At 41.7% G+C, this 15,521-nt stretch overlaps 1 protein-coding gene across 4 annotated transcripts in view; it reads left to right on the top strand.

The window, feature by feature from the left end:
* Positions 1-15,521, top strand: part of si:dkey-247m21.3 (5-hydroxytryptamine receptor 4) — a 41,099-nt gene that overhangs the window by 7,409 nt on the left and 18,169 nt on the right. For 3 of the 4 annotated variants that reach the window (XM_020053180.3, XM_020053181.3, XM_010877290.4), the window contains exons 3-6: positions 1,417-1,563; positions 2,118-2,318; positions 3,151-3,304; positions 4,196-4,773. In XM_020053180.3, coding sequence (XP_019908739.1) covers positions 1,417-1,563; positions 2,118-2,318; positions 3,151-3,304; positions 4,196-4,773 — 1,080 coding nt within the window. Of the gene's footprint in view, positions 1-1,416; positions 1,564-2,117; positions 2,319-3,150; positions 3,305-4,195; positions 4,774-5,595; positions 6,167-15,521 lie in introns of those variants that run through there. The other variant, XM_010877292.2, reaches the window with a different exon arrangement.

Here is a 15,521-nt window from a genome sequence, read left to right on the forward strand (position 1 = left end):
ACTTGAAACACTGCTTATTTTCTTTGAAAATTCCAGAAGGATGAGGTAATATGAAAAAATAATATATTGCCATAAAATATACAAATACGGGATAGAGGAGAGAGTGCGTTGAAATGGCATTACGTCAGAATGGAATCCATAATGTAAAGGCATATGTGTGCCAGAGACCACTGTACCACTGTAGACCACTGGACCACCCTAGACCACTGGACCACCCTAGACCACTGGACCACCCTAGACCTCTAGACCACTGGACCACTCTAGACCACTGTAGACCACTGGACCACTCTAGACCACTGTAGACCACTGGACCACCCTAGACCACTGGACCACTCTAGACCTCTAGACCACTGGACCACTCTAGACCACTGTACCACTCTAGACCACTCTAGACCACTGGACCACTCTAGACCACTGTAGACCACTCTAGACCACTGGACCACCCTAGACCACTGGACCACTCTAGACCTCAAGCCCACTGGACCATTGTAGACTACTGGACCCCTCTAGACCACTGGACCACTCTAGACCACCATAGACCACTGGACCACTCTACACCACCATAGACCACTGGACCACTCTACACCACTGGACCACTCAAGACCTCTAGACCACTGGACCACTCTAGGCCACTCTAGGCCACCCTAGACCACTGGACCACTCTACACCACTCTAGACCAACGTAGACCACCCTCGACTGCTGGAAAGCCCTAGGCCACTCTAGACCACTGTAGACTACTGGACCACCATTGACCACTCTAGACCACCCTAGATCACTGGACTACTCTAGACCACTGGACAACTCTAGACCACTGAAAATATTGCTGAGCTTTTTGCTCATGTAATTCATGCTAATGTTTTCTCTACCACTGTCATTGTCTATGCTCTGTATCCTCTTGTCAGGTCATTATAATTGTGGGCAGCTTCCCTCCGAACGGATGATTACAGCCCTCCAGCCATAGACATATTGGCAGGATTTAGCATTTCACATTTTATAAACTTTTATGTCTTCAGTGGAGCCCGATTGATTAGGTTATTTTTGCCCATGATGACCTGACCATGTATTAATGCAAAAACTACTAGAGGCAGTTGCAGATTTCAATACCACAGCACAAATGCAACCCAATGACTTGTAAGATCTCCAAATCTTTCAAATCTCAGTTCTGGATCAAAATGATCCACCTTCGTAGTCAATTTTGACTCAACATGCCTTACTCATGTTGATGCCAAAAGGGTGCATGGTTGATATCAACAATGCTTAGTTGTTTTACAAAACACACTCTGAAACACTCAGGGCAGTTTACGGATGCACCCTTTAAGAATGGTCCTTGTATCCAATGTAATAATGATTGTTTATATTTGTAATTTTGTTATGACCATAACAGGGTTAATAACTATGATTGTTTGATTGTGTAGGTCAGTCAATGAAGTGGTCAACGCGGAGCATGTGCTGAACTCACTGGAGAGGGTCATCCTCACAGTCTTTCTTGCCATCATCATCATCATGACTGTTCTAGGAAATCTGCTGGTGATGGTGGCGCTCTGCAAGGACAGAAATCTTCGGTAAGCAAACTTCCTGTTAAATCTGGCGGGTCACATCCTGTCAAATGAAAGCGGCCACAGACAAAATGAAAGATGTCACCAGGCGTTTACGTCAGGTTTTATCGTTACCATTTTCAGTCCGTCACCACGTCCCTAAACTCACTTCTACAGGATTCTTATTAGTGCACAGCTTGGACACGTGACAGGACACGTGACACATGATGGACAAACTGACTAATAGGCCACTTATTGGCTTCTCTGCGTTGAACAAAGCAGCTGTTCTTCCTACATCAGACATTGACATCATTGGCAGATTAGTCAGCAATTCAAAAAAGGTCAATAAAAAAGGACAATTATCTTTGCATTCATCTCATGTACCTTTCTGGAAATTAAGAAAGATTTGGTTGTTCCCCATGTTCCCCTGCCTCCCCATGTTCCCCTGCCTCCCCATGTTCCCCTGCCTCCCCATGTTCCCCTGCCTCCCCATGTACCCCTGTCTCCCCATGTTCCCCTGTCTCCCCATGTTCCCCTGTCTCCCCATGTTCCCCTGCCTCCCCATGTTCCCCTGCCTCTAGAAAAAAGAAGACCAACTACTTCATAGTGTCACTGGCGTTCGCTGACCTCATGGTTGCCGTGGTTGTCATGCCATTTGCTGCCATTGAGCTGACCACAGGTCAGTGGTGGTATGGGGAGATCTTCTGTCTGGTTCGGACCTCGCTGGATGTTCTCCTGACCACTGCATCTATCTTACACTTATGCTGCATAGCACTGGACAGGTAAGCAGTGGGTGTAGTGGCGAAAAAACATCACTTTACTCAAGTGTCTTCAGTTCCCACAGCCATGTCCCAGTCACCTTGTGATGCATCCCTTCAACTTTATAGCCCTACCTTTGTCCAGCTGTGTGTTATCTTTGGCATCGGCCTTGACTGGCCCTTTCACAGCACCCCTCTGTCCTTCTCCGTCCGTAAGCATGCGGAGGCCCGTCATGGCTGATGAATTAGCGTCTGTGTTGTCCTGTCCTGCACCTGCCCCACGCCATGCAAAGCCTCTGCAACGACTCCCCGGGTGTGTGCTTCCTCACAGGACCCATCACTCTTTTAGCTCCCCTGCGTGGAAGTAGGAAACATGCCTCATGATGAGAAGCCTGATGTGATTAGTGACAGCTCGCCCATCTATCCTGCCGGTGTAGGGCGGATGCTACCATAAATGGGGAATTCGATAGAGGTTGTCAGCTTACGTCATTACTTGCATATCCATCTAATGAGATTATCTTTATGAATAAAGAATTAGGAATGAGTCAACATCTGCAGTATTATTGGTATGTACATACTGTGTTAGGTAGAGATTTGTTGCCTGTTGTTTGAAACAGAATTCAGGAAAAACTGCATAAATAGATGTTTTATTTCCGCGGTTGAAACTAATGCTATCAAGTTTAATTATTATTTCTATTTCTCTTCCTCCTAGCACTGACTTCTGCCACTAAGTAATATGTACTTATTACTAATGAGTTGACTGGTGGTCCCAACAAACTATCTTAAAATGTGTGTAATGTAGCTGCTAAATGACTCAAATGTAAATTGTTTGGATGTTGTTATGTTCTGTTAATAGGTACTATGCAATCTGCTGCCAGCCACTGGTCTATAGGAATAAGATGACTCCCATCCGAGTCGCCCTAATGCTTGGAGGATGCTGGGTCATCCCCTCCTTCATCTCATTCCTTCCCATCATGCAAAGCTGGCATGCCATCGGCATAGAGGACATTGTAAGTCTATAAGCAGCTGTTGCCAGACTGTCTGATGCCTCTATTAAATGCAGACATTTGCTCTGTAGGCTAAATCATTAAATCTAAATGATTTATGTGCTGAATGTTTTCAACAAAGTCTTTTTGTTGATCCTTGAAAATGGACAGAGGACATATCTTAAGCGAAGTATACGGTTTACCCAACCAGCATTTAATCTTTTTATTTGCATAACACTTCAAGTTGGTCACATGGATATGTTTTAGTATATATATGTATATATATGTGTATATATATATATATATTGGAGCAGATCATGATCCTGGTCATGTCCCAAGCTCTATTGTAGAGAGCAAAAACAGCAAAAAACGCAATCTCTTCCAATTCTAAAAGCAGAATTTTGACACCCCTTTTATAGTTTGACACCTGAACAATTTTCATTCCGTATACAAATTACCCGTGCGAGTGCCTTCACTCCAAGAGAACAATTGTTGGCTTAAGCTACCACCACCGCTACCATTCACATGGTGAAATAAAGGCACAAAAGAATTCCAGTACACAGCCTCTTGCTCAGAGGTCTAAACACTTGAGCCAGCTCTAAGCACAAACAAAAGCTACCAGTTTATGCACACAGATCATGTGTCAAACATTCATTGAGTTTTACAACAAACTGAATAATGATAATAATTGTGCTATAAAAAATAACTGTTATTGTTATTCAGTTTATCGTAACAGTCAGTAAATGCCAATGAGTCAACAGTCACCCTGTCTTTGTTTATATACTGTGGATGGAATGAGATACTGGCGTGTGAACTGGTTCATTTTGGAATGTGGAACCCACAGAACGTGCGCACCTCGCCTCGCGCGTGGATCCGCTTATTAATGGGACCTTTCTTTTTCTGGCACTTCTCCAGATCGAGGCAAGGAAGGTCAGCGGAGGCAGCAACGAGACCAGCTGCGTGTTCGTAGTGAACCGTCCCTACGCCCTCATCTGCTCCGCCGTGGCCTTCTACGTCCCCCTGGCTCTCATGGTCCTGGCCTACCAGCGCATCTACGTCACCGCCATGAGCCACGCTCGGCAGATCGGCAAGCTGCAGCGGGCGGGCTCGGCGCCCTACTCGGCGCCCCCCCACCACTACCTCAGCTCCGAGCACCAGGGCTCCAGCCGCATGCGCATCGAGACCAAGGCGGCCAAGACGCTGGCCGTCATCATGGGCTGCTTCTGTCTCTGCTGGGCCCCATTCTTCATCACCAACGTGGTGGATCCCTTCATCCGCTACAGCGTGCCGTGGCAGATGTGGACCGCATGGCTGTGGCTCGGCTATATCAACTCTGGCCTCAACCCCTTTCTCTACGCCTTCCTGAACCGGGCCTTCAGGCGGGCCTTCCTGATGATACTGTGTTGCGGTGACGACAGATACATGCATCAGGGGAGTTACGGACCGAGCAGACCCTACTCCGGTTCTGTCAACGGGACCTCCATGGCACTCAGGTAGGGAAGGGGTTCTGGATCAGCCATGTTGTCCTGAATTATGTGGGGCTAGCCTGGAATTCCAATGTTCTCTCAGGTTAGTGGGTTGTGCTGAATTATGTGGGGCTAGCCTGGAATTCCAATGTTCTCTCAGGTTAGTGGGTTGTCCTGAATTATGTGGGGCTAGCCTGGAATTCCAATGTTCTCTCAGGTTAGTGGGTTGTGCTGAATTATGTGGGGCTAGCCTGGAATTCCAATGTTCTCTCAGGTTAGTGGGTTGTGCTGAATTATGTGGGGCTAGCCTGGAATTCCAATGTTCTCTCAGGTAAGTGGGTTGTGCTAAGTACCCGGCGGCCCCTTGTTATGGGAAATACATTTGGATTTAGTTTTGCCCAAGAAATGTGTGGTTTGGGGAGAAAATCTGGTTATTCTCCGTCCCCCATTGGGGTCATCAACTAATTCATATTTTGATCAGATTTCATTATCCTGAGTCAGAAGCTTAAATGTGTTCAGACTGTTCAACGTCTGACTGTTATTTTAGCGTTAATCTCAGTTATCCTGGTTTAGTAATTGTTGTTAGTAGACAAGTGCTATGTTATGAGTGTAGACAAAACAGTCTAATGTCCCCCCCCGTTTACATCGCACATTCACCTCTGTTCTGAACGCGGGGAGAAAGGATAGCATTAGGGAAGCATTGAACCAGCTCAAGCGTAACAGGTATAAAATACACCAGAAATCAGGAAGCCAGAGAGAGAAGGATATCTTCAAATGAAGACAAGTGGAGGTTGGAGTAGGGAGATTATTATTATCATTAGGGAGATTTAGATTTGCTCTTATACACAGATTTTTCCATACCCAATTTGGTTGGGATTTTTGAGTGGAGCTGCACTCTTCTGCCAGAGTCAGAGGCCCATGTGTGAAGGAGGCACTTAGACCTCTCGGCCTCGCGCCACCGCCAGCATGCGCCGACATGACCTCATCAACACCCCTGGTAGCAGAGAGGGAGAGAAACAAAATCCATGTGACTGGATCCCGGAATGTGTTTGATAATGCTCCAATGATTGTGTTTGTTAATGCTTCATGGTTATTCATGGTTTTACGGTTGTTCATTCTTTCGATATCGGATGTGTTTCATATTTTTCTCAACGGCTGTTGGGGCATTGTGAAAAAAATAAAGAGAGACACGGTGCTTCTCACGGTTTTACGTGCTTCTCTTTGGGGTGTGACTAAGCTTCTGGTTATTGAAAATAATGTTTATGGAGTTTTTACAACTTTGTTTCAATACTAAGAGTTACACGTATACGGTCAGTGTGTTTCTATCTTATTAACTTGTGGAAAAGAACATAAAATGATTAACTGCAGTCGTATGTATTATGTAATAGTTACTACTCCGATCCATTATCTGTAATGTAGAACGCAGGAAAACAAACAGCATTAGAGACACCATCATGTCTGTCTAATAAAATGTGTCTGAGACACAAAACAGATGTCTCTTTTTTCCGCTCTGAATCAAATTATTGCAACTAAAATGGGAGATGTTGGAAAGTAATTCCGGAGTTTAAAGAAGATCCTTTTTCTTCCAGCAATAAAGTGGTGAGCCCTGTATTCATTTGGGTGCCGTTCCAGGTGAACTAGTGCATTCACGCGATCTATGTGACGTTTGTATGTTCAGCACGCATGAACAGTGCACGTTTAGGTAGAATGACAGTGATGTTTTTAATCACATGGGCTATTTCTGACTGCACTTGTTTTTGCTGCTTAACAGCCATGAAAAGCATCAATGTTGACGAGACCTTGCGCTGGCTGCTAAGCCCCTGCCTATACAGTGCAGGGGGTCAGAAAGAGTGCAGTAGCCTGGCTTTCAGGCTACGGTAGTCTTGTGTGTTTACAAGTACCACAGTCTGATGTCCAGATAACATCAGGTCAAATGGTTGTGACTTACTCCGGTCGATTGTTGCAGAGATAGGCTATTGAGAGAGGCTCTGTGGCTTTATCCAGCCTATTTCTCATATTGCCTTGCTGAATCAAAGGACCTTATGCCTTGACTGCAACCTGATGTCATGGAGAAGTGTAAATGCGTTACGAATTTGCAACAGTATAGGCATCCCAACCTAATGATGTATATATGAACCATTGCCAGTGGAGTGGAGATGGGGGTCATCATATTGATGCCTAGAGAAATGTGTCAAGGACATCATGCTTAAATGAATGCAAGGCATTCAATGGAGGGTAGATTAGCCACACAATATATACTCTCTTTATTCCTCTAATCCCTCTCTCCCTCCTCTCTCTCACTGTTCCCTCTATCTTTATTCTCCCCAACGTATCTCTCCCTCTTTCACCTTTCCCCTCATCTGTTCTTTTACTTCCCTCACTTCTCTCTCCTTTTACTGGATATTGACAAATAGACAGCTTGTCGACTCTCTTCCTATCAACATCTTACCAGTCAAGATCATTCAATTAAATAAATTAATTCATGCAATTAAATATACCTATTTTTTCATTTAAAGATTATATTTCTCATCATTATAGGCTACATTTGATAGTCTAGTCTGATTTTGTTGCTTCAAGAGTAACTTCAACTCTGTCATATCTCAAAATGCATATGACCAACCTCTCCCGATTCCTTTCCTACTTCTAACTTCTGTCCCTGCTCCCCCCATTCTCTGCTTTTATTTCATCTCTCCCGTCTCCATGGACAGTATATCAGAATCACCTTTATTCACTAAGGATGTTTACTTGGAGTAATGGTGCAACTAATACTACACAACATTACACTAAATAAACAGAAAGTTGACATACAAATATGTATAATAATGTACATAGAATTTATATGTACTGTAATGGGATATGTATATATATAAAGGGCATTGACACATAAGTATATAAATTACATTCCAGGCAAAAGCATTTGTGAGGTACAGACAGGCAGACTGACAGATATAAAGACAGTTATACAGCCAGACAGACTGGAACCGGGACAGACAGGCCGACAAAAATATCCACTTACAAACATCCAGACAAATCCACTCACAACCAGATGCACAGACTGATAGGCAGACAGACAGACATACAGACACTCCCCTCACAGACAGACAGACAGACATACAGACACTCCCCTCATAGACAGACAGACACTCCCCTCACAGACAGACAGACACTCCCCTCACAGACAGACAGATAGGCAGACAGACAGACATACAGACACTCCCCTCACAGACAGGCAGATAGACAGACAGACAGACATACAGACACTCCCCTCACAGACAGGCAGATAGACAGACAGACATACAGACACTCCCCTCACAGACAGACAGACATACAGACACTCCCCTCACAGACAGACATACAGACACTCCACTCACAGACAGACAGACATACAGACACTCCCCTCACAGACAGACATACAGACACTCCCCTCACAGACAGACAGACATACAGACACTCCCCTCACAGACAGACAGACATACAGACACTCCCCTCACAGACAGACAGACATACAGACACTCCCCTCACAGACAGACAGACATACAGACACTCCCCTCACAGACAGACAAATATACAGACACTCCCCTCACAGACAGACAGACACACAGACACTCCCCTCACAGACAGACAGACACACAGACACTCCCCTCACAGACAGGCAGATAGGCAGACAGACAGACAGACAGGCAGTTGTGATTATGTTGTGGAAAACACTTCAGATTTCCAGACAAAAAAAGATGCAAAGACTTCGAATCCAAAAGTAGACTTTATTGACGTCATAAAGCCGTGCTGATCTGCAGAGCAGCCAAGCCATGTTGGTCTGCAGAACAACCGACTTTAAACACACATTTTTATACAGTATGGTTATACAATGATATTAGGTCCTCCCATTATGCTAATTTCTGGATGGATCCTCAATGTTTTTCACAACCCTCTGGGATTCGCTCCCCCAGCCACTACTCATCATGACTCTGAAATGGAAAGATTTCCTTATCTATGGGCTCACTCATCCTCCCAAGATTTTGCCAAGACAGTCAAGAACAAGCTACATGTCCTTCTGTCCTCAATATGAGATAACAACAACCACTCATTGCACTGACCATGGGAACAATAGTTCATCACTCTCTCTTAACAATTAAACTGTTTGGGAAAATAATATGAGCCCTAGTTGAATGTTTTATCAATTAACACTCAATTAATATACAGGTGATCACATGAGACGTTCTGTCTACTCTTCATCAGGTTAATGTGAAATAAAATTTTATGAAAATATCCCTACAATTGCAGACAGTTACTAAATTGAGACTCATTGGGCAATTTCAAAGGATTAAACTTTCCCCATTGAATATATTGTATTACATTTAAATTTGGCCCCAAAATAAATTGTTGACATTCTTGCAATTCACTATGGTCTTGCAGTTGTTGAAATGAAAAGCCTTTTTAGAATTAATTCTTAAGAGGATATGGGTCACATTTCATTTAGGCTTGCTTGAAACTGTGTGCCTGCCTCTGTGACTGTCTCTATTCAAGATCGGAGAGAGGGAAAGAAGGAGAGAGAATGAGAGGGATTTTAGAGAGAACGGGAGAAACAGAGACAGAAACAGAAGAGAGGGAATTAGGGAGGGAGATAAATAGGTAAAATAGGTCCACAGGCTGACTGTAAATATAGCAATATACTTATATAGCACTATACTTACCGTGGAGAGAGGAGAAAGAGGTGTTAGAGGTTGAGAGAAGAATAAGGTGGGAGTGAGAGGTGGAGGATGTAGATAGAGGTGGGAGAGAGAAAGATGGTGGAGGTGAGAGAGGTGTAGGAGGTAAGGAGTGACATGATGTAGCGAGAGATGTAGGTGGCAGAGAGGAGTAAGGAGTTTCTCAGCCTTGCTTAGTGGACAATTCAATGGATTCCCTTAAGTGTAATGACCTTGAAGCCTTTCTGTATTCACTAATCTCCGATCCATACAATCACATAAGCATCATTAGTTTCCCATCATATAATTTTTGCCAATTCATGCCAGATTGATGCTTGACTCCAGATTGACCATGTGGCGATAAGGTATCCAATAAAGTTGGAAGTATAATCTGGAACCAACCCAAAATATCTGGAGGTGTAGAATACATAGAAAGTTGCAAAGTCGAATTGGTTTATAAAGTGTCAATAGTATTTGGATGATTAAAGGTTAACATGCGAGACTGTTAAAAGACAATAGTATTAAACATATTGTATATAATGTTAATATTTTCATAATTTTTTAACATGTTTGCATTTGGTTTCTTCTTTCTTAGATATTATAATTTTCTCTCAACCATAATGCAAAACAGTCATCAACAACAGGGAACATAACATGTACAGGATAATTAGTTGTAGAAAGTAAGTGTTAGTTCAGCCTGAGGTCAGAGTCAATATTTAGACCACTATGGGTAAATGTTTTCAGATAGGAAATACAATGGGGTCGAATAAAACCTTCACGGTTGATTTATAAAGCTTACTTAGGATGGTCAAATAAATTGTACATTCTTAGTTCATTATTTTTCATGTTTGTTATGGATGTCATTAAGTTATCTACATCAGAACAGACAATAACGTCCTTCTCTAGGTAGCTTTAGGCCATATTTCTACTCTAAAGCTGCTTTTTGCATCAGGACAAAGTGTGGATTCAGAGTATGTGTTGAGTAATCTGCACGAAAGGGATAAGCACCTTACACTTGAAAAACCAGGCCTTGTGAAACACGTGGCCATAGTGCATATAGTAGCATAGCTATGGATGAAACGCTGGGTTAGCCTTGGTACACACACACTCAGACTAGCATGCACTCTGCTGCTCTCAGCTACCACCTTGTACACACACACTCAGACTAGCATGCACTCTGCTGCTCTCAGCTACCACCTTGTACACACACACTCAGACTAGCATGCACTCTGCTGCTCTCAGCTACCAACTTGGTTTACACATTACTAAGCCTTGGTTAATTTATGCACTTCACCAAACTCTCTCCGGTTTTGTTCACATAACAAGTAGGGAAGTATTCAAAACGAATGTTCAATAGATATCGTCTTATCATTTCAAAGCAGATTCAACTGCACAGAACGCAGGAGATTGATTGTTTTTAACACCATCTACAAATGTCTCAATTCATATTCTAACAAATGTATACAATCTTTGTTCAAGTTCAATAATTTATACATTTCCAGAGATTAGCAGACACTCCATGTGGCTGGAAAGAGTTAGAATTTCTTCATTTCCCAAGTACTTTGGACTTTTTTTTTTGCTAATTTGTTGTTAATTTTCACCTAAACCCTAAGATTGTAATCCATGAATGCCAAATGCATTGCAGTGGTTCTGAGCTGTTGGCAGGATGTATGTTGTATGTTTTAGAGGATTGTGTCAGGCTCCAGCAGACAAACCCAGCTACTGGCTTTCACCACTATGCGAGAGTAAACAAGAGGGGACCAAAATGTGCCTTATTTTACATAATCATTTACATAAGTCATTTACATTTACATAAGTTTCAGTGTACATTGGAAGGTGACGAGAGAAATGCCAAGAGAGGGTGGTGCTTGATATGCGCGTTTGTAGCCCCAAAATCCGTTTCTAGAGGTATTTTCATTAGATAACGTAACCTATGTAGTATGTTTAGATACAAAAGTTGAATAATACCATGAGCTACTTGCCATTTTCTTACTTATCCACCATCTCAATAACCTGTGTGTCACAGGCGGAGGCTGGGAAACTTACCCAGCTCCCGTTAGAATGAACAGGTTTCTGCCAGTATCACACAGTACATTCTTGGTCAGTAGTCTGGCGATAGGCATACCACATAATTCTTCATACTTCTTAATTCTTTATTGTTATTTTTGGACTCGATTAATGTTTGTTTAAGGTGAACAGACATACTCACTATAGTTGTCCCAGAAAATGTCTCTAGCAAGCCCTCAGAGAGTGAACTACTAAGTTAAATAATTGCTAATATTATTGTAATCGGACACTACTCAACTTCCAAAAATACTTAGATATGTGCTAGAATGAAAAAAGATGTTCCCTAACTTACTTTGCATACATTTTATCCCAAGTGCCCCCATTTTTCTCCCTGCACAATTTTTGTGATGTCCAATTTGCAGGTTCAGTGGAAGTTCAAGATGTATCCACGTATTGTGTTACTTATTCTTTACTCATTCTTTATTCTTTGCTGCTCGCTCAATCAGAAAGTATCTAAATCTGGATTAGGCTTGGTTAGTGTGTAGATAATTTGAAATTTCTGTTGTTAGAGGATGTGTTGTTGGTGGGCTTACTGAGAGCAGTAGGAGGAGAGCACACTGAGGCAATGTTTACATAATGAAACAATAAAACACTAGATAGAGTCTTTATTTGCATAAACTTTTCCATTACATTTGAATTTACACCGCAATGTTTCATTATGGAGTGTGGCCGCCAATCACCAGAAACATTATCGGTGTGCACTACACAGAAACCTGATATAGTTTGGATGGAAATGTCACTCTTGCAAAACTCCTGAGGGTGCACGTCGGAAGGTGATGACTCGTGCTATTGATATCTGCAAGTTTATACAACAAAATGATCTACAGTCTTGTTCGATATGTCTCTGAAAATGTTGTGTAATGCAATCAAGCCCTGAGAGTTTTGGTAATTACTTAATACTGGTAAGTGCAGGACTCAGAGCTTAGCAAACAAAGTGCAGTAGGAAGGTTGCTATACCAAATGTATTTCTATGACTACACTCATCCTGAACAATAGGTTAGTAAATTGAGGAAATATAAATAATAATCAATATATTTTACTTATTAATCAACACACAATAACCCATAATGACAAAGTGAAAACATATTTTTAGAAATTGGTGACGAATCTTTGTAGAAGCAACTTTGGCAGCGATCACACTTTGGAGTTTTCTTGGGTATGACTCTGTCGGCTTTGTTTGCATGGATTTGGGAAGATCCTCTCAAGCTCTATCAGATTGCATGGGAAGCATTGGTGAACAGTGATTCACAAAGATGTTAATTGGGATTTAAGTGTGGGTTTTTGCTTTGCCACTTGAGGAAGTTCACATACTTGTCCCGAAACCAATCCAGCATTGTCTTAGCTGTGTTCTTAGAGTTGTTGTCCTGTTGTAAGGTGAACCTTCACCCCAGTCTGAGGTCCTGAGCGCTGTGGAACAAGCTTTCTTTATGGACAGCAGGGACCAGTCTCCCAGTCCCTGCTGCTGAGAAGCATCACCACAGCATGAGGCTTCCACCACCAAGCTTTACCATAGAAATGTAATGAGCAGTACCCTGTTACCGCCAGACAAAGCTCTTGGCATTTAGGCCTAATAGTTTGGTGACATCAGACCTCTGGTCTGGCGGCTTGTCATATGGCCTTTACTTAGCAAGCAAGCAAGTTTATTTATATAGCACAATTCATACATCGAAGCAATTCAATGTGCTTTACAAAGAAAAATATATGAAAACAAAAACATAAAAACAAATACTCAAATGAAAACATCAAAGCAAATGAATACATCATAATAATAAAAAAATACAATAAGAAAACATATAAAGATTAAAAGTGGGAAGATATAAGTCTAACAATTAAAAGTGGGAAGCTATAATTCTAAACAGTGTGGTTAAGTTTAAGTGCTCAGTCATTGGCACGTGAGAAGAGAAGTGTTTTTAACTTGGATATAAAAATTGTTACGTTTGGATCACATCTAAGATCTTCTGGTAGTTTATTCCAGTTTTGTACAGCATAAGTGCTAAACGCAGCTTCTCCATGTTTAGTTTGGACTCTGGGCTCTACTAGCTGACCTGTGTTCATGGATCTAAGAGCCCTGCTCGGTTTATATTCTGCAAACATATCAGAAATGTATTCGGGTCCTAAACCATTCAGAGATTTATAAACTAAAAGCACCACTTTGAAATCCATTCTGTAACTGACTGGAAGCCAATGCAAAGATTTAAGAACCGGAGTGATGTGCTCTGTTCTCTTGGTCCTGGTTAACATTCTAGCAGCATTCTAGCATTCTGAATAATTTGCAGTTGTTTTACAGTCTTTTTCAGGAGTCGAGTTAAGACGCCATTACAGTAGTCAAGCCTACTAGAGCTTTTTGGGACACCAAGCCTTTGATTCTGGCTATATTTTTTTGATGATAGAATGCTGTTTTGGTGACCGCTTTGATATGACTGTTAAATGTGAGGTCTGAGTAAATCAAAACACCAATATTACGCACTTGATCCCTGGTTTTAAGAGCCTGAGAATCCAGCTCTTTACTAAAACTTGTTCTTTTAGTTTTGTTAGCAAACACAATAATCTTGGTTGAATTGTAGATAATATTTTTGTTCATCCAGGTATTTATGTGCTCTATACAGTGACACAGAGAGTCTATTGAGCTGTTGTCATACGGTTTGAGCCATATATATTTGAGTATCATCGACATGGCTGTGGTAGTTAATGTTGTTGTTCTGTAGAATTTGGCCCAGAGGTAGCATATAGAGATTGAACCGAAGCGAGAACTGATCCCTGTGGAACTCTGCATGTCATAGCCACCCTATCAGATTCATGATTACCAATGGTGACAAAGTAACTCTAGATAAGATCTGAACCAATCAAGGACTGTCCCGGAGAGTCCTACCCAATTTTCCAGCCTATCTATAAGTGTTCTATGATCTACAGTATCAAATGCTGCACTGCGATCTAACAGGACCAGAACTGTTATTTTATCAGAATCAGTATTCAAGCATATATCATTAAAAACTTTAATCAGGGCCGTTTCAGTACTGTGGTGAGGTCGGAAACCTGACTGAAATTTTTCTAAGAGACCACTTGAGGTCACAAAATTGCTGAGTTGATTGAAGACCACCTTCTCAATGATCTTGGCTATAAAAGATTTGATACAGGTCTATAGTTGTTCATTATAGATGCATCCAGTGTTCTCTTTTTAATAGGGGCTTAATGGCAGCTATTTTTAGAGACATTGGGAAAATGCCTGATTGGAGTGAGCTATTAACTATTTGCTGTAGGTCCATTGTTATAGAGTTTTAAAAAAAAATCATTAAGTCTGATGGCAGTGTGTCGAGACAGCAAGAGGAAGCTTTAAGATGTCCAACTGTTTCTTCTAGGGATTTTTGATCAATTGTATTAAAATACGACATAATAACCAAGTTATGTCTTGGTGATCGTGGTGACGGTACAGAGTCCTTGTTAGACTGTGTAGTTCTGATGTTCCGTCTAATACTTATACATTTTTCACAAAAAAACACGCAAATTCATTACATTTCACAGTGGACATGAGTTCTGATGCTATCTGCTTTATTGGGTTTGTAAGCTTGTCGACCATGACAAATAGAGTGCTGGTATTGTTGATATTTTTATTGATCATTCCCGATAAATGTTGCAGTCTAGCCCTGCGTAACTCATTGTTGAAACTACCAAGGCTTTGTTTATAGATGTCATAGTGGATTTGAAGTTTAGTTTTCCTCCATTTACGTTCCGCTTTCCTACATTCTCTTTTCAGGGTGCTTACCATCATGGTGGTTCTCCATGGGGTTTTCTGTTTGCTCATAGTTTTCTTTACCCGTGCAACACAATCCATGATATTCAATATTTTGGCATTAAAATTATCCAGGAATACATCCACTGAGTCAGCACTTATTGTTGATGAGATAGCAATGGCTTCAATAAACTGAGCATTGGTACTCTCATTAATGTACCTTTTCTTAACAGAAACAGAGTTTACTGGAACATTTGGGGTGATAAGTGAATAAAAAAAAACACAGAAATGATCAG

The sequence above is a fragment of the Esox lucius genome, chromosome 14 (genome assembly GCF_011004845.1).
Source record: "Esox lucius isolate fEsoLuc1 chromosome 14, fEsoLuc1.pri, whole genome shotgun sequence".
Taxonomy (NCBI): domain Eukaryota; kingdom Metazoa; phylum Chordata; class Actinopteri; order Esociformes; family Esocidae; genus Esox; species Esox lucius.